At 45.0% G+C, this 19,890-nt stretch overlaps 1 protein-coding gene and 1 long non-coding RNA gene across 2 annotated transcripts in view; one reads left to right on the top strand and one right to left on the bottom strand.

Moving 5' to 3' along the window:
• The first annotated feature begins 2,941 nt into the window (after positions 1–2,941).
• LOC310693326 lies at positions 2,942–9,064 on the top strand. Its single transcript, XR_014519079.1, has 2 exons — positions 2,942–4,392; positions 4,549–9,064. It is a non-coding gene; the product is annotated as an uncharacterized lncRNA (long non-coding RNA).
• A 424-nt stretch (positions 9,065–9,488) lies between these two features.
• The window catches only part of SLCO3A1 (solute carrier organic anion transporter family member 3A1), a 114,264-nt gene continuing 103,862 nt past the window's right edge, over positions 9,489–19,890 (bottom strand). The window contains exons 7-10 of the mRNA XM_083475071.1: positions 18,345–18,483; positions 14,063–14,238; positions 12,061–12,125; positions 9,489–10,964 (exon numbers count right to left, since the gene is read on the bottom strand). Of these exons, the coding sequence (XP_083331197.1) occupies positions 10,585–10,964; positions 12,061–12,125; positions 14,063–14,238; positions 18,345–18,483 (760 nt within the window). The 3' untranslated portion in view covers positions 9,489–10,584. The remainder of the gene's footprint in view (positions 10,965–12,060; positions 12,126–14,062; positions 14,239–18,344; positions 18,484–19,890) is intronic.

Genomic DNA, 19,890 nt, shown 5'->3' with positions numbered 1-19,890 from the left:
GGGCGGGGCTAGGGCCATGACACGACCCCAATGGGAACACTAGGGGGAGCTCGAGTTGGTATGCATCGATGGGGCTCCCCCTACCAGTGACTGGACTCCCTTACTGGACTCCCTGCACAACTAGATAGACAGCTACTCTAATCAGTTCTGTGTCTACCGGCCACAATGGCTGGGGCTGATGGGCGATGGAGTTCAACGACATCTGGAGGGCACCATGTCAATTGCTGGCGACGCAGACAATGCTGAACTAGATCTGGAGGTCCCCACATTGGCTTCCAGGTTGGGGAACAGGTCATTACATTAAAATGATGGTCAAGTCATTTACTTTGCCTGAAGGTGATGTGATCCTGCCTTGAAGGATTATAGTGTTTCGTTCACTTGCTTTCATTCAAAATAGGAATACAAGCAATACCCAAGTGGGGGTTTTTTTTGGGGGGGGAGGAGGGTAGAGCAGGCTGGAATTGTGTGTAATTGTAGGGAAAGCATTATATTGTCTGTTCCCTGAGATCCAGTATAGATAGGTAAGAATCTATTGGTTTTCAGTGAAGGCTGCAACAAGGTAGACAATAAGCTGCTTTGTTAAATATAGGTTTTTGTAAACGATCAAACTCTTCTTTCTCTAGGGGAAATAAAGGAGGGGTGCTTTTCTTTTTGGAAACAAATAGTTGCTAAAAACTCTCTGGGGAGATGGTTCCCTTTCCTTCAAAGCAGAAATGTTGCAGTGAAGCTGACAACTGCGTTGCGATTTCCCTTTCCCCGTCTTCTACTACAGAGGGCAGAGAGAACAATAATTAGATAAGATTGTTCTGCTGCCTCCCTTTGAAGGCGACAGAATGTGCTGTGCTGCCATTTCCCAGTTTTGTTTGCTCTTAGGTGAATTCAAGGTGGTGGGAAACAGAGCACCATGTTACACAGACCCATGGAACCAAATTTCAACATGTCTTCCATAATCCTTGGCTGATGGGTGATGTTTCTCTTACGTTTTGGATGAAGGTGGTTGTGTGACCTCTGAACTTTCTTAACCACTTCCTCAGCTCTAGGTACCAGTGTAACAAAAGGAACTGGAAACTGGGTCTTATTTCAGCACTGGCGAAGGGAGAGCAACCTCCACATCTGAAGACAACAGACTAGTTTGGCTGGTATATTATATATGCAGCTTTGTTGTCCAAGACCTCAACTTTGCTGTCTACACACCCGGCATCTGCCACCCGAGGCATCTGCCTCACTCTGTCTAATGGTAGGGTCAGCCCTGCTCTATGTTACAAATCAAAATAAGCACCATATAATAATATTCTCAGGAGGTGCTACATCCTTCTTTGAGGCTTTTGCCTAGTGCACCTACACGGTAGCCAGTGTTGTTGGGAAAGTTGGGCACAGGTTGATTTATACTTTTGCCTTTGGTGGGAATAGTCCTGTATGGAAATTCTGGAATAATGTTTCTGGTCACTGTCAGGGATTTCTCCACTTTAGAACCAAACAACTCCAGAGATACATGCACAGTGATCCTCTTATGCAATGATATAAAACAGCAAAGTGACGTGGAACATGTTAACAGGAAATCTCCCAAGCAACCTTTTAAAACAAAGTGGAATGGTAAACACTAGGTGATCATTATTGTGAATGAGCAAGTGAAGCCAGGAATTCCAACTTTAGAAGAGGTGCTATGGGATGCACAATCTGTTTATTTCTAGTGTGGGAGCCTTTCAAATCACTGACATTTGGATGAAACACAGAAGCTTTTTTTCCAAGTAAGTTGGAACAGGATTGCAACCCTTTCAGCAGTTAGTGATCATCTCCTTAGGGTAAGCTCTAGGTATTTTGGACTACAATTCCCATCAGCCCCAGCCAACACAGTCAGCGCTCAGGGATGATGGGTATTGGAGCCCAACAATGTCTGGAAGGCACAGGAGTGGCTGTGGCTGTCCTAGGCAATTTTTCTCTAACTATCTCACACAACAACTATGATTGGTTTGATCAATTCCTCTTTCCTTATTCTATAATCTGGTTCTATTGTTAATGTCCTTCCATGTTACTGACTTTCAGCTGTATTTCAGAATACAATTTCATGTTAGATACAAAACCAACTTTTGCCATACAATCCACTAAGAGCAAAAATTCATTTAAATGATCCTGAGGGTAGATATGTGCAGTTGTCGTTTGATGTTGTAAACATCAAGTGACCAGTGTACAGATATGGCCACTTGCTCATCCAACTTTCTTGTCTGTCAGCTTATTTCATAGCCTCACTTTGCTTTCTATGTTTCCTGAAGATATGAATCAGGTCACCAATAAAAACTTGGTCTTGTTTCTTTTAGCAATGGCCAAAGCAGAAATTGTGCATTGTGAGTGGTGCAAAATTTGGAAATCGGATCTGCAAGAGCAGGGGTGCCAACTTGAATAAAATATTTTGGGAGGGGGGTAAGGCCCACCCCACATAATCAATTACATGACACCGCCCCCACTTGAATGGTAATGCCCACCAAATATTTTAGGGGGGCTGGAGACCCCTCAGCCCCTAGGAGTTTGCTCCTATGTGCAAGAGAAATTGACTCGCCCCCCTCACATGCCCCCCCAAAAGCTTAGCAAAGGAACAATAAAAAAGGATTAATCTGAGGAATCTTGAGGGCTTTTTCTAAAATTTCAAGCCCAACCTGAACGTACAAGACATCCACCAAATGACCATCTTTCCTTTTGGTAAAACTATCTATATTTAGTTTTTATATCTTCACGAATCCTGTCCTACCACTTTCTTCTTTTGCCCAGAAGGTTTTGCTTTCCATTTTGTTCTGGCTCTCAAAAGTAATCCTTGTGTTTTTGCACACTTGTAATTTCTATTGTCTTTTCCCTTGTTTATTTCTTTTGATTATAACTGTTATGCTAATGTTGAACATTAATAAAAAATGCAAATAAAGAATAGCTCACCCGAGGACACCAGTGATGAATGAAAATAGTGCTTTTAATATCATTTACAGCAAACTTACAGTACGTTATTTCACATCATCACATATTTCTAAACTCATCTGGAAAATATAAGCTTGCAAAAATACAGAATGCGGTACTCAAAATATACTGAGCACGACGCTTCTCTTTCCCGTTTTTCTCCCTTTCGATCAGACGTACAGCGAGATCTTTCTCGTTTTTTTAAATAAATCTCTTTCCCCTCCAAAAAAAAAAAAAAAAAGGATTAACATATTAAATTTCTGAAGTCCTGCTAGAACTCCCCCACCCACCCAAATGATAAACCAGCCAAGGCAACAACAACAAAAGAAACCTCACAAAAAAGATTATCATATCATTAGTATCTTTGGAACAAACCCTCCTTTGGGGGCATGATCGATCCAAAAGCATCAGCTGAAATAGGGGAAAGGGGCAACTAAGCGTCAGAAGGAATCAGTTTTAGGCCCCAGAAAGGAAACACGGAGGAAGGCTGCTGGGTATTAATGCTTAGCTAGTCTTGGGCGGGTGGGCGGCGAGGTGGGCAGGAGGAATCACTGCATTTGGAAGTGCCTTTACATGTGATTTATAGGTCAGTTGGTTAGAGCGTGGTGCTGATAAATGCCAGGGTTGTAAGTTCGATCCCCGAACGGGACAGCTGCATTTTCCTGCACTGCAGGGAGTTGGACTGGATGGTGCTCAGGGCCCTTTCCAACTGTACAATTCTATGTGGATTCTGGATAAAAAGGGACTCTGCCATCCAATACCCACCATTCCATTGCCAAAGGAATTGCCACTGCAGATTTCACAACTTGCATTGACTCGTCACCCGTTGAATCAGGTCAAAGGCCCACCTAGTCTAGCATCCTGATCTCCCTGTGGATAGACAGGTGCTCAAGGGAAGCCCTCTCCACACTTGTGATTCCCAGAAAACGGTACTCAAATTCTGAGCTTGGGTGGACCAATGGTCTGGCTCAGGATAAGGCAGTTTTCTATGTACTAAATCTGCCTCTCCCCCCCACCCTGGGAGTCTAAGAAGACCCCTCTTGCTGGATTAGGCCAATGGCCTAATCTAGTTCAGCATCCTGTTCTCACAGTGCACAACTCGGGAGGAAAACCCACAAGGAGGCTACAGACACAACAGCCCCCTCCTCACTTGTGATCTCCTTAAACCTGGTATTAACTGCAGCTGGTACCGTATGTTGCTCTTCTGGAAGCAAGATATTATTTGTTTTGCTGCTTGGATTCAGGATGGATCAGGTCGTTTTCAGACCCATGTCCCCCCCCCCCCAAAGAACCTGGGATTTATAAGGATTCTGCCTGCCTTTGCTTTTTGAGAGAGGCCCCAATGCCAGGAATCGAGAGTCTTGAAGTGCCAAATTCCAAATGGCTCACCTCTCTTAAGTGCCCCTCAAGAATGAGACGGGGTGTAATCGTGGCTGCATGCAGTGGTGTAGCGTAGGTTGTCAGCACCCGGGGCAAGGCAAGTAATTTGCACCCCCTAACCCGTGGATTTGCGCCCCCTAACCCTAACCCCCAGGTGTTGCGCCCGGTGTGCCCGGCCCCCCCTGCACCCCCCACGCTACGCCACTGGCTGCATGGACCCTGCTGCAGATTCTTTTAAAAGCTGAACTTGTGCACCAAGGAAATGCAGATTCGGTGCTGACCAAACCCCCAATTCTGCAAACTGCATAAATGATGCAAATTTGCACAACGCCTAGTATTTTTTTCTGTCATCTTCTGCCATTCCCCCTATTTTTCATAATTCGGGTTGGCTTGGGAGTGGGGAAGGCAAGGAGTTCTGTTGGCTCTTGAGCTGGGGGGCCACTTATGCAAACCCCCCTCCCAAAAAATAAAGAGGAAACGGATTGCATCGACTTTGCATGGGCTAATTCTTATGCATAGATGCTAATTTACGATTATTCACTATCATTTGAAGTACAATACATTTCATCCTGGAGGGGAACAAAACTGTGATAGGTTACCCATATGTACCTGCTTGGTCGGATGTAGGTGCTCCTAATCACCAATGGGCAACGTCAAGGCCTCCCTCTCTCCTTCTTACGCTTGTTTGTCTTTAAACCACACTTAGACTGGACAGCCCTTCAAATGGAAGACACCTTCAAACGGAGGATTGTCCTCTGACAACACATAAGCTACCCTACTATCCCTGAAGCTAGGAACTTTGGGTTAGTCACCTTGTCCACTTCAGAGATTGCTGTCAGCATTCCCCACTCATGTCCCATGTGGACTAGAAACTCGCTCTTCTTCTGATGAAAGCTGGATTCTGGGCCCATAACCGCATGTTGTGCGTTTCCCCTGCTGCATGCACCAAGGAGCCAGTGACTGCCCCCAGGACTGGCTCCTACATTTTTTTCAACACGCTACTCCTCATGAAATATCTGCATGGCACCGAACAATGTGATGAGAAGTTTTAAGGAAACTCTTTGCAAATGATTATTTCCTCTCTTTCAGATGGGAAAAAATTGTTACAATCAAACCTGTTCTTAGTAAATTATTTGCTCTAGCTTTGCTGGCTATACCTGATACTTTTCTTATTGCTTACGGCCGTTTCGTAACGGCACTCAAGATGCATGGATTTTTCTTTTTCCTGCACAAGACATGGCTGGAAATGGGTATATATGCTTTTCGTCTTTCCATTATAAACAACATCACAACAAACAACAACAAAAATTTGTATACATTGCATGGTGCTATGGACAACCTCGGTCCATAAAGCAGCCTGAACATTTTCCACAGAATTTTGAAAGAGATGCTGGATAGGAATGAGAGCAGATAAGATTTTTCCTATTGCGGTGAGACTCCAACAGATGTATCATTTTGTATAGGATATCCCTGCTTTACCTGGCAGCTCATAAAATGCTAAAACAAAGTATGTACAAACTGTTGCTAATTTTCATTCTGGGAATCCTTTTATCGCTTACTTCTGTCTTGTTTTGGAAATAGGGTGGGCTCTGAAAACACACATCTCAGGTGGCAAAGACCAGGTTGAAGAGGTGTGTTTTTAGCATTCTCCCAAAGCTGTATAGTAAAGAAGACAGATTTATCATCTTTGCAATAACCTTTGATCTTCAACTAATAAAACTGTCTGACTGCCACCATGCAGAGAGAGAGAGAACTTGCCAATATTGTCCCTAAGTTAGGCTGCGATCCTAAGTAAATAGTGCTGGGCTGGGAGTGGGGAGATCTGGGTTCAAATTCTAGTGCAAGTCCCTGGATCTCACCCTGCCTTGGCTCGTGGTGATATTTGGGTGGGAGTACTCCATGAATGTTGCCTTGAGCAACTTGGAGGAACACACAAAAGGGATGAATAAGAATACATTTTAAACAGAGGACCAGCCAAGAGGTGATCCAAATGGAAGAATTGCTCACAAATATCTCAGGAAGACACAAGATCACGTTTGTAGCCCTCTTGGGGGAAGCAGCAGATCAGATTTCAGGGCTCTGCTTCTGTTCCACTTTTCTGGGAAGGGGACTTTCCAACCTCATTTGTGTTCTCCAGATTTCTCCATGGTCCAAACAAGGAAAACCCAGTTGTCTGGAAATTCCAGAAAAACCAAACCCAGGATCCCAGAGATTGGGTGCTGGCACGATTCACGAAGGCAGCTTTCTCCAACTTGGTGCCCCTCCCCTGATTTTTTGGACTAGAACTTCAAGCCAGCACAGCCAGGCAGTAGTTCAGCACATCTGGAGGGCACCAGGTTGATGAAGACTATGCTAAGAAAAGCCACATTCTGCAGTTCAAGCCAACCTTTTGCAGGTGATGATGACCCACGTTTCTTGTTTCCCCGTATATGGCAGTAGGCAAAATTAAGTTAACGTTCAAATTAGTGCCGAAGCTCCCCCGTTGGACCTACATTTTCAACAGATCAAGGATGAAGCATGGCAGAAGAGACCTTAAGTAGGAGAAAGGATATATCTCTTTAGCCTGCGGGGTAGGGAATGGTTTTGAATTATTGAAATAACGCCCCACCCTCCCGCAAGTCAATTTTATTGGGATCTGACTGCAATGTCCTTTTAGTGGAACCCTCAAATGAAATGCAATGGCAGAGTTGCGTGCTGGGTGAAAAACTGGTCCCCTGCGAATACCTGGGGTATGAAATGGCAAAGCGTAAGGGGCACAGTTAGGCTGTTATACTCCTTTTCGGTAGGTGTCTGAAGTGTGAATGAAACCAAAAGAATGTATCATGCGGACGGATCAGAGAACCTGGACTGGTTGTGACTCCTTGTTCAACGTGCAATACATGGCAAGGCCAGGTTTGCTGTTGGATAACAGGTGTGGGGAAAATTTGGCCCTGAAGATGTTACTGAACTACAACTCCCACCATCGCTGACTCTGGCTGTGCTTGCTGGGACTGTATTAAATATATTAAATATATTAGTTTTAATCAATTTGGATTTACAAGTACTGAAGAAGAGAAAAACAATGACTAATAATAATAATAATAATAATAATAATAATAATAATAATAATAGACCCTGCACCAGTTTTAGCCTCTGCTGTATTTCTACACCAGGAGTGGCTGTTGTGTAGGGTCACATTCATGTTTGGCCACCCCTCCAAGGACCTCATGACAGTGGTGAGTGTGGCCAAAACTGGCTGTGGCCAGCCCACATTCTTCCTCTCACACAGTTGCACAGCCCCCTGTCCTCTGATTACTTGTGGGTGTTATTGGCCCCCATCTTGCTCATCAAAAGATTGATATGATCATCAGAAGGTGATTTGCCTCCTTTAATTTTCTCTCTATGTATGCTACTGTCAAAATTGGTGATGGGACCCCACCCATGATAACTTCACTTGAGGGGGGAGATTACCACCCCCAGGCCAAGGGTAAACTACTCCAGTCCCAAAACAATATTTTGTGATCCTTCCTTTCTTTACTACTGGTAGAGATATGGATCTACACTGGGAAATTCTCTGTTGCAGTTAAGAGTCATGGGGCATCCAGAAATGAGGAAGACTAAAATGTATTGGAAAATATTCATAGAGAGTTTAAAAAATAAGGAGCAGGGGATGGTTGTTGTTTAAAAACACACATACACACACTTCTGCTTTTGGAATAAGCAAGAAATTTAACATAGGCCTAAAATGCACAGAAGTGTGTGATGTGTGTGCAACGGCAAGTTTAGTGCAAGTAGAGCAAAGAGATGCACATCACATCCTGGGGGCACTCGCAATGGTTCTCTTCCTTGCAGTGTGATTTTGGGCACTCCTGGGCTCCTCACTGTATTTCCGGGTGAGATTTAATTACAGGCCAGCAAATTCAGGTCACTTTTGCACAACGATCTGTTCCCTCTCTTCCCAAATCAGCCTTTTTGCAACAGAAAAAAAGGGGGGGGGAGAAATGCACTAGAAAGTGTGGGCTAATACTTACTTTGAGGCAAGGCCACCTCCCTCCGAGCAAATCAGAATGAATGCTCATTAAATAGCCAACATAATCTAATCACCTGACAAACAAATCAGGATGAATGCTCAGTAAAACCAGGTCACCTAACAGTGACCAAGGAATGGCTGTTCTGCATTGGTGAGAGAGGCACTATAGTTTTCCCCAAGCTACTGGTCTGGAGAGGTTTTTGAACTGCAACTCCCATCAGCCCCAGCCAGCTAGTTTGGGGAAAGGTGCCATAGGTAGAAAAAGGGTGGTTGCCCTTTGAGCTGTACATGTGCAGAGAAACAGTGTCACCTTAGGGAGTGGGCTGAACCAAGAGAATTCCCACAGGTGAAAGCCAGTTGTTTGCCAAAATTTCCCAATGCTGCAGCAGGCGTTCTGGGATAAAATCATGGTGGCTGGTAGCCATTAGTCTCCCTCCCTCCCTTCCGGTCTTGCTTGTCACCGCAGAGAAAGAGAGGTTTTTACAGTTTAAGAGACAGGCGAGATAAATGTAGCAAAAGGAAGGTGTCCCTGAAACAGTTTGATTTCATTGCTCACTTCCTACACCATTTCCTCACAAATGAAGAGAGGGGCCAAAATGGCAGGCATTTCCCCTTGGCCCTAAGTGATAAACAAAATGCTTCCCATATGGAGGTGAGTAATTTGCCCTTGAGTATCAGGATTTGTATTTAAAAATAAGCAAACAAACAAACAAACAATTTTTTAAACAAACAAACCCACCACCCATATATATATTCTCACTATACAGTGGCACCTCGGGTTACAAACACTTTGGGTTACAGACTCCACTAACCCGGAAGTAGTACCTCGGGTTAAGAACTTTGCCTCAGGATGAGAACAGAAATCGTGCGCCGGCGGCATGGCAGGCTAAAGTGGTATCTCAGGTTAAGAACGGTTTCAGGTTAAGAATGGACCTCTGGAATGAATTAAGTTCGTAACCAGAGGTACCACTGTGTATATATATATATATATATATATTCATTCACCATACCCCTACCAAAAAAAACAAAAACCACAAATCTTGTACAAATGGATGAACATTTGCAGTGGGGAGAGGCGCTACCCTCAACTAAGCCCAGTCCAACCACGTTCCAACTTTCCACCTGGCTCAACCCAAATTGCACCGAAAATATGTTTCCCCCCCCTCAGAGCTTATGACAGAATACAAAAATGCACAGTGGTATACAGGAAGGGCAAGCATGTCACCTCTGCCACTTTTAATCTGTAACATCTCTCTTCACCCTTAAATGTCTTCTTCATCTGTATGTACTTTTAAAAAAAGTTCCAGCAGCCTTCCCCAGCTGGGTGTCCTCCGGATGTATTGCACTGGAATTCCCATCAGCCCAAGTTGTTGCTTCCTGGGACGGATGGGAGTCGTAGTGCAACGCATCTGCAGGGATCCCAGGTTGGAAAATGGCCAGCTTACAGCACGTTCGGCATGGATCATCCAACGCCCCCCTTCCCACCTTATTCTGGCACAGCCAGGTTCAAACCATACCCCCCAATACCAAATGGAGAGATGTCAACTGAATGATGCTGGTGCGTTTTGAGTGGTGATGCGTCACGGACTGGCTTGGGGCATTTCAACAGCTGCCTAGATATGTCTTCTGGGATCGTGGTTTTCGTGATGGTGAAGTTGGATCAGCTGAGGAACTCCGATGTGGCTCCCTCTTTGATAACAAAGACAGAGACGGTAAGAGGAGAATGCTGGGACTAAACAGCAGCCAAGTTTGCATCCTTTTAGCTCTTATTGCAAAGGTTACCCCCAGCGGTACTTGAGATTCAAATGGCGCTTATTCTGGAAAAAAGGCTTTTCTTTCTTCCATTCTCTCCTTCTTTCTTTCTCTTTGTCTTTATGCCAAAGGGCAGACAGCTCTCTACTGAAACTATGGATCCCAAAATGTTGCGAGCTTTGCCCATCCATAATGTCACCACCAGCCAACATGTTTGGTACAGCTCCACACCTCCATTTCTGATGCCAAATTTTAAGAATGTTCCTGTTCTCTTGAATCTTGTCTAGCCCTGCTTCTCAGAAAAGGACAGAGTTTCCTCCTCTGTCCGTCTAACTATGTATGAGAGTGTTCTGGAACATCACAGTAGATTTTGAGATATAGTGGTGGCTGCCATTTTGCAAAAGATCCTTGTATATTATATTACATTTCTTCCCATATATCTTATCTATCTTTTTTTTAACTTTAAAAAGGAACTTTGGGTTAGCAATCCACCCTCATAATCACTATAAAACAGACTCCATGTTCTCACACCACTCGTGGTCTTCAAGGTTATAGATAAATTTTGTCCTATGTGGTGGATTCTGGCCAATGGGGTCCCGGCCTAGGTTGTCCAGGGTCAAAGTGGAGGCAAAGAACTCAGTAGTGCTTAGTCCACCTTCATGGTTTTTGATATATTTCTTATAGTTCTTCCTTAAGCACTGCCAAGTGGTGGTGTACAGGATGAACGCCAACGATTTCAGGGTTATTGCGATGCTCACGTACAGGTACCTGTAGACAACGTTGTCATACAGAGCACATGCTCCTTGCTCTCCACAGAACGTGCTCCAGAACAGGCAGGTGGAATCAATCCCCGCTCCAAAGATCAGGGGAGGTGGGATAAAACCTGTGAAAGCAGAAGATAAGAACGTGAGAAAATGACAGAAGGGATATTTTTTCCATGTGTTGTGGACTTGCAAAAAAGTGAAGGACTATTGGGAAATCATTTATAATGACATAAAGAAGATGTTTAAGATGATGTTCCCCAAGAAACCTGAAGCTTCTCTCTTAGGGTGACAGAAACAAATACACTGAAAAAGTTGGTTAATTTATTTATTTATGCAACGAACATTGTATGCTCAAAAATGGAAAAAGGATGAGGTTCCAACGAAGGAAGAATGGCTTATTAAAATGATGGAGTATGCGGAACTGGCCAAGCTAAGAGCAAAAATTAGAGACCAAAATGACAAAACATTCTATGAGGATTGGAAACCCTTTGTAGAATATCTAAAGAACTATTATAATTGTTTGAAAACACGAGGAGGATTTGAAATATGAGCAACAGTAGAACAGTAGAAAGACATCAAGGCTAATAATTTAGGATGTATATATGGAATGTAATAAGTTAAAATATGTAGCATTAAAGGATAAACATAGAACATAATGGGGGGATGGGAAGTCAATGGATAAATGAAACATATTGTTGATGGTTAAGTATGTAAACATTTGAAAACTAATGAATAAAATTTATATATAAGAAAAGAAAGCAAGAAAAGCCATGCTGAATCAGGCCAACACTCCATCATCTTGTTCTCACAGTGGCCAACCAGATGCCTATGGAAAACCACAAAGAAGCATCTCAGAAGACATATCATTATATCTGCTTGGGTCCCTAGAACATCCTTAGCATCTTCATCAGCTCTGCTAAAAGGGCTCTCTCAACTGTCATCTACAGCAGCCCATTCCATCAAGCTACACAGGAGAGAAATGGAAAGTCCAGATCTTTCTATCAGTTCTGCTGAAAGACCAGCAACTTTTGGCTCCTCCTCTGCAAGATGTTCCAGTCTTCGCTGAAGCAACATCTGAGCTCTGTTCTTATGGAGTCTCCCCCTTGAGCTCTCCATGGTGCTGGCCTGGTCTAGTCTTTGCTCTTGCTGAAGTCATTGCCTAAAGCAGCAGAGCAGCAAGAGAAAAGACGAAAAGAAAACTTAAGTTTTACTTACCCAACAATCGGAGGAGAAGGAAGAGAACTCCCAAAGCGTAAGACTTCAGCTCTGGGCTCACTGTTCTGTACAGGAGAAATTCAAGCAAACAAAATATAGGTATATACAATACGTTTTCGTGTATAAAAATGGTTCCTTGCTCTAGGCTTTAATTAATGTACATGCACACCACTACCTCAGTTATGTTTTTCCGTCAACCAAGATGGTCCCATCTTCAGAAATTAAATCATTAATGTGCTCCCTTCCCTACCACTCCACTTCTAGGTGCCTTCAGATTAGAAAAAAGTTGCAGCTAACTGGTAAGTTAAGAAATCTAGCAGCATTGTGGACTTTCCCATCCACCGCCTGCAAATCACAACCCCTTGTGAACCATCACGTAAGGAATTCACATTTTTTATATGCTGGATATGACAGGAAACCTTTAGATTGGACCTTCGAGTCCAGTAACTTGCTTCCAACAGTGGTCAGAGTCGGAAGCCTCCAGAAAGGCCGCAAAAAGGACCTTCCTGTTTTCTGTAGCCCCCCCCCCCCAACCTGCTGCCAGCACCTGCAGGTACTGAATTTTTGAAAGGAAGAAGGAAAAACTTTTTTTAAAAAAGAAGTTAGAACGTTGCAAGGAGGACAGGCAGTGTGAATGTGCAGGGAGAGGCAATAAAAAATAATAATCTATTGGCCTTGGGTCAAAAGTGTGAACATAAAAACTTAAGACGAGTTTGATGAATCAGGTCAGTGGCCCGCCTCTTCCAGCATCCTGGGCTGTTTATGAAGCAGTCCTGGCTCTTCTCGTATCTGCTATAGCAGCTGTGCTGGACAGGTCTCATGACAAGAGTAAGAATAATTGCCTTCCTACAGGAGCTGAGTTTCTGGCGGCCTCATCAGTCACCTAGCTTTCCGCTTTGATGAGGAACCTCTTTCCCATAGTTACATGTTTAGATTGGGATTGGCTGAGTGGTGCAGACAGCTGATTGGCCAGAGAATGGTAGATTGACAGAGATGTTTGCAGAGCTTTCTCTAACATCAAACAGAAGTATAAAATAGGCTGAGAACAGACACAGGAAAGAGTGTGTGGCTTTGAGATTTGAGGGCTTAAAATTTTTTTATTGACATTCTCCTTGGGAGGGCTGTGCACCAGTTTCCCCAGCGGAATAGTCTCCGCTGTGAGCCATGAAAGGGATGCTAAGTTTTGACGCAGCTTCAAACTGGGGAGTAGGATATCCAGATATAACCAGAGCCCACTACATTTGAAGTGCTATCATAAGACCTCAGTCAGTCATGGCTTAATTCTTAAGAATTCTGGATGCTGGGTTCTGTTAAGGCTGCTGAGAGTTGTTAGGACACCCTTATTCCCACACAGGTGGCGCTGTGGGTTAAACCACAGAGCCTAGGGCTTGCTGATCAGAAGGTCGGTGGTTCGAATCCCAGTGACAGAGTGAGCTCCTGTGGCTCGGTCCCTGCTCCTGCCAACCTAGCAGTTCAAAAGCACGCCAAAAAAGTGCAAGTAGATAAATAGGTACCGCTCCGGCGGGAAGGTAAACGGCGTTTCCATGTGCTGCTCTGGTTCGCCAGAAGCAGCTTAGTCATGCTGTCCACGTGACCCGGAAGCTGTACGCCGGCTCCCTCGGCCAATAAGGTGAGATGAGCGCCGCAACCCCAGAGTCAGCCACGACTGGACCTAATGGTCAGGGATCCCTCTACCTTTATTCCCCTCACAGAGGTACAATTCCCTGAATGGTTTAATTATCAATCCCTCTTCACAGTGAACTCTGGGAATTGTAGCTCTCTGAGGGGAATAAGGGTCTCCTAACAACCCTCAGCACACGTAGCAAACTATAGCTCCCATGATTCTTAGTGGGAAGCCATGGCTGTTTAAAGCACCACAGCTCTTTAAATGTATGGTACGGATGCGGCCTTCAGCTGGCCACACTTTCAGATCCAGCTCTGCTTCAGCTCCAGCAGCCCCCTTTTCTGTCACCACAGTCCCCAAACGCTCGAAGGCTCTCACCTGATGAGGATGATGACGGAGGGCGTCTGAGCCATGGCTCCGATCATGCTGCAGACACATATCACACAGAGGAATGTCAGAAAGGCTTCTTGGCATCCTGGGGTTGGGCACTTCCCAGGAACAACCGTGGCATTCTCCGCAGGGACCAGACCGAGGCACGTGCAACCCGTGAGGTTCTGGAAGAGAAAGCCCAGCTAAGGACGCTCAGCTGGCAAAACACAGAGCAGCGGGTTTTCTGCTACAGGGTGCGGACATGCCACTCTTTCTAGTTTGGGAGCCATGGAAAGGCAAGAGGGAACCTGTAGCCCGCTTGCAAACTGTATTTAACTATGCTCTGGCTTCTGAGAGGCACTGCCAACACACCATCACATACCCTTCAACATTTCTTCGATGTAAATAGCTTTAAAAAATTTGGAAAATCATTAAATTTTTTGGGGGAAAAAAACTAGGATTGACATACAATGAGGTCTTTTTGGTTGTTGAGCTTTTTTTTTGAAAAATCTCCCTGAAAAGATCATTGCCATCCATCACAATTTTTGGAAATTCCACCCAGACTCAATTTCACAAATCCCTGATACGTCCAGGAAAACTCAGATGTATGGCAGCCCTATATTAAACATTAAAAAAAAACTCTGTACAGAGTTTTTCCTTCAGATGGCTTGGGGTTGGATAACTGAATTATTCCTTTTTCAACCTTTTGCACTATGGTCTTGGGTTTCGATATCATTATTAAAAAGCAAAATTCTGCGACTGTGTCCATAAAGAGATTCTACACTCAGGATTGTGCTCTGCACTTCTGCGAGGATCACAGTGGGCCTGAGTGCCAACTCTGCCACTGTAATATTGTCCATAAAAGTCAGACAAGAGGCAGGAAAATGGGAGGTACACACGCGCGTGCGCGCACACACACACACACACACACACACACACACCTCCTGCATCTGCCAGTCTGAAGAGAGCCAGGGGACAGAATACGGCCATCTTTGCTCTAGTGGTGTGCCATTCCTTTCCCCGTTGTGGTTCTCCCTTTGGCTCTTTCAAGTCTTTCAAATAAGCACAACTGTGAGAAAATTACCATTAAAAAAAGAAAAGAAAATTACCATGGGTTGAGACCCCTTGTGAATACAGGGATAAAAGGAAGACGCTGTGTCCCTGCATTAGGCTAAACCATTTTCAAATTAAAGCTTCTAATTACTTTCTGATTTACTCCCCCCTCACTTTTCACCCACTGCTTCTAATTATGCCAGAGTGCATTAAAAAGAGTAAATTTGCCCAGCCCTTTGCAGCCTCATTTCAGAACCTCAGAACAATGAAGAGGCAAAAGATACTGGTTTGTGATGTTAACTCTGTCTCTTGCAGAAAGTCAGGAATCAGCAGCAGTAGGGATAATAACAGAGGTGCTTCCCTCTGTCTGTCTGTCTGTCTGTCTGTCTGTCTGTCTCTCTCTCTCTCTCTCTCTCACACACACACACCTTAGAAGGGGAACAGAGAGTTTCAGGTTTACAGGGGATTTGTTCAGGGGCTGAAAGCCAGAGACAGGCGAGATAAGCTTTATCAACGCGCAATCAGAAAGGGAAGAAAGTGGCTGTATTCCCTTTGATCTCCCAGCCAGTTGCAAATATCACGAAGGGCTTATGTTGCACACGGATCTCACTCCTGGTCCCCTGCTCATGTTCTTCAGCCCCCGCCCCCATTCTTATTATTTATTAAATTTCCGAGGATCACAGGGAAGGGTACAGTATTAAAACAGAAAAATTCATATCCTAGCAACAAAAATAAAATAAATAACCTCCCCCCACAGTTTAAAAGGCCATAGAGGGCATAATTAGCCAAAGGCCTGGGAGAAGAGAAATGTTTTTGCCTGGTGCCTAAAGACGTGTAATGAAGGCACCAAGCCAGCCTCCCTAGGGAGAGCATTCTACACATGAGGAGCCACCGCAAAAAAGGCCTGTTCTCGTGTTGCTACCCTCTGGTGGTTCCCTCACTGTGAGAAGTGAGTTTACAGGGAACCAGGCAGAGGGCCTTCTCGGTAGTGGCACCCGCCCTGTGGAAGGCCCTCCCATCAAAGGTCAAGGAGATGAGTAACCATATAACCTTTAGAAGATACCCGAAGGGAGCCCTGTATAGGGAAGTTTTAAATGTTGGGTGTTTTACTGTGCTCGATGTTTTAATTTGCTGGAGGGTCGGCATATAAATACTACCACTACTGCTAATAAAAATAATAATTGAGGGCACCAGGTTAGGGAAGGCTGCCTTAAGAGAACTGGTGCATCTTTTGCTAATCAAAACCCTTGTCTGACAGGTTGTAGCAGTACACACAGCAGAGCTTTGGGGGTCCCAAGTACAGGGGCATAGCTAGCAGCTTGGGCACCTGGAGGCAGGGCGAGCCATCCATGGGAATGGCCTCTGCAGTGTAGCACCCAGTGTGCCCCTCCAGCTATGCCTCTGTCCAAGTGGAAAGGTTCCCATCTGCCCTCAGAGCAAACTAATAAGCCCCTATTATGTAGGAAGGCATAAAAGACAACACAAAGTCTTTGCTTCCTGGTTTTTAAAAGTCTTTCTAGTTATTCTGGGATATGCCTTTCTCTGCTGTGCCTTGAAGCTTACAATCTTCTGCTTTTCCAGAAAGTTTGCATGTGGCCCCCCTCCACCATGCTTTCGCTTTTCTGGCCCCAAGAGCAGTGTAGGCAAGCTCCCCGCGGCTATTATTCATGCAACAACAACAACAACAAAAGAGGTGTCTGTCCAAACGGTGCCAAAAAGTGACAATGCTGTGGTTCCCCACTGGTGTGTCTGAAGAGGGACTCTGGCTCTCTGAGGCGTGCTTGCCGAAGGAAAGAGTGAGGAAGGCTTTTGATGATATCAGTGGCCCAGGAAAATGTCACACAATGGTGTGGTGTGATAAAGGAGGAGCAGAGGAGAATGGGGATAATTGGATCTGTGAGCTTTCAGCGGCACAGAAAATCTGCTGTGCTTTTCTTCCGCTTTTTGTGCGTGCATTTAGTAAGATCCCCAGAAGAACTGAACAACATTTTCTGAATGTGTCGCAATCATGGCTGTTGCTCCCTGAGGATGCTGGGAGATACAGAATCGCTTTATTTCCTGCTAGGAGGATTTATTCTAACTGACTCGCCTTGAACTGTTAAGTTATTGAAATATCTAGGTCTAGACACACACACACACACACACACACACACACACACACTTCTTAGTCCTTAGATATCAACTCTGCCTTGTCCACACACATCAGTCATCTTATTTCTATCAAAATATCAGGCTTTGGAGAACAAAGAGAAATTATTCTCTTTGTCAAGCTTTTAGAGATTTGCTGAATTCACAACCTGTCATTGTCTCTCTCCCTCTCTCCAGAGAAACGTTGAGAGAGGATATGAAAGGGGTTTGGGGCGGGAAGGAGGATGAAGGAGATGCAGTTGAGGAAGCAATTATATCTGGGCACAATGAGCCTCCGGAAGAAGAACAGGCTCCCTTTGCCAGCAATGGCTAGCAAGCTCTTCCATGGCCACCTGCTCCCCTCCATCCTGAGGGCCTTGCCTGGCGCTTTTGGCAAAAGAGAATTTCCCACCTGCTCATGCCACTGATGCTCACCAGCACCTCTCTGTTGGCTCCATTCTCCCTCTCTTTGTTTTGAGGGTTGGGCCACTAGATGAGGCTCCGTCCGTTTTGTTTAAGGCAAGAGCGGGGAGTGAGGGCCACATTCCTTTCTGGGCAGGGCTTGTGCAAGCGATAGGCGGGGCAAGAGTATAAACAGGTGGCGCTATGAATGTCAATTTTACATTTGTATACAGTGGTAGCTCGGGTTAAGTACTTAATTTGTTCCGGAGGTCCGTACTTAACCTGAAACTGTTCTTAACCTGAAGCACCACTTTAGCTAATGGGGCCTCCTGCTGCCGCTGCGCCGCCGGAGCACAATTTTTGTTCTCACCCTGAAGCAAAGTTCTTAACCTGAAGCAATATTTCTGGGTTAGCGGAGTCTGTAACCTGAAGCATATGTAACCAGCATTGTCAGAGCACAAAGACATACATACCCCTCAAGTGTCCTGATAAAACCGGGACATCCCACTTTTTTTGTGGCACGGCGGCCATTTTGGGCGCCACAATTACACCCTGAAAAAAGCACTTTTTTTGGGGGGGTGATCTTGCACAGTGCCCCAAATGCATTTTGTTTTGTTTTTTTGTAACCAAATGCTGCAATCCGCACGGGGACCTTACGGTGAAAGGCAGGTAAGAAATCCAATCAATCAATGAAGGAAATATGGATTACCATGGTACTGCATCCAGCAAAACAGGCAGATAAGTACGTGATCCCGTCTGCCCCACAGACCGGAGTGAAGGAATCAGTTTGGCATTTACAGTTGTTATTGCAGGCGGAATATGGTGCCAGGATGGACGATGGTCCTGATCTGGAAGAAAGTGGGTGGGGGGTAAGGGGAGGGCAGCAGTTGGTCAGAAGGAAGTGTGACTCTGAAGTATTTCTTTCCTAGTGAACCTTTCCTCCCCAAAAGTTACACCCAGGCCATATTCACACCATAATTTTAAGCAGTGCTATTTTTCTAGAGAAAGACATGTTGAAACTCACCGTGGTGCCCACCTGAGAGGTGGAGGAACTGAGTTCAGGTGAGTTTCAGCTGGAAAAAGGCCTCACTTTTAAGGCCCCTCCCTGAAAAGGATCCTGTGAGGTGTAGTTTGTTAAGGGTGCCAAGACCCCTATTCCCTTCCCAGAGCTGCAGTTTGCAGAATTTCCCATGAAGAGGGACTGATTGTTAAACCACTCTGGAAACTATAGGTCAGGGTGTGTGTGTGTGTGTGTGTGTGTGTGTGTGTGGAAATAAGGGTCTCTTCACAACACTCAGCCCCCTTCACAAACTACACTTCCCAGAACTCTTTGGGGGAAGCATCATTGTGCATGGTATGACACCATGGAATTATGGTCTCAGACTCTTCCTTGGCTACTGATTGTATGGAAGACAACAAAGAGAACAGAAGGAGCTTAAGGTCCCAAAGGTTAGGGATAGCCATACTGATCAGTCAGAGGCAGATTTAGGGCAGGTTGACTGGTTCCCCCTCACAGAATGAAGGGGCCAAGTGAGTGCCTTCTGGTTGGTGTGAGGGCTCTAACAGGGTCCAAAACCCAGCTTTGGGAAGGAGTAGGGAAGGCACAAGATTCCTCATGCCTCCTTTCCAAAGCCTGGCTTTGGGGCGCAAGGGCTGGCTCTGTGTGTGTGTCAAATTTTGGACTCGCACAGGGCACCATATTACCAAGGTCTACATCAGCAGCCATCTTGTCTCTTAATTGGGACAGGTGCATGCTGAGAAATCCAGGAGCAGCTAAAGGCTCTGTTGGAAGCCAGCCCAAAGCCAACCCTACCTGCATCTAGGCTTCATAACTATATGAAATATACTCGGAGTTGAGTGTGAATTTCATGCTTTTTATTCAGCTTGTAGTAGCAATGAATGAAACTTTCCCCAAAATGTCTAGCTATATGTACGTTATTTACACGGTGGGCCCTGCGTGATTGGCTAATTCTGGGCTGCTCCTGTAGGCCAATCAGGTTGCGGATTCACTTCCTCCAGAAACCTGATTGGCTGCTCCTGTAGGCCAATCAGGTCGCTGATTCACTTCCACCTGGAGCTGGATTGGATGGCTCCTGTGGACTAATCAGACTGCTGCATTCTGGATCGTATTGTTCTAGGATTCAGCTCAGTACATAACACCATACCTTCAGGATTGCACCCCACTAGATTAGACCTCTCTAGTTAAGACGGCCAAATGAAAGAATTCCAGCAGAGATTCTGCTCTTAAAGGTGCC

This window comes from Podarcis liolepis (genome assembly GCF_965112155.1).
Source record: "Podarcis liolepis genome assembly, chromosome: 14".
NCBI classification, from domain to species: Eukaryota; Metazoa; Chordata; class Lepidosauria; order Squamata; family Lacertidae; genus Podarcis; species Podarcis liolepis.
This window is presented reverse-complemented; position numbering and strand designations above follow the sequence as displayed.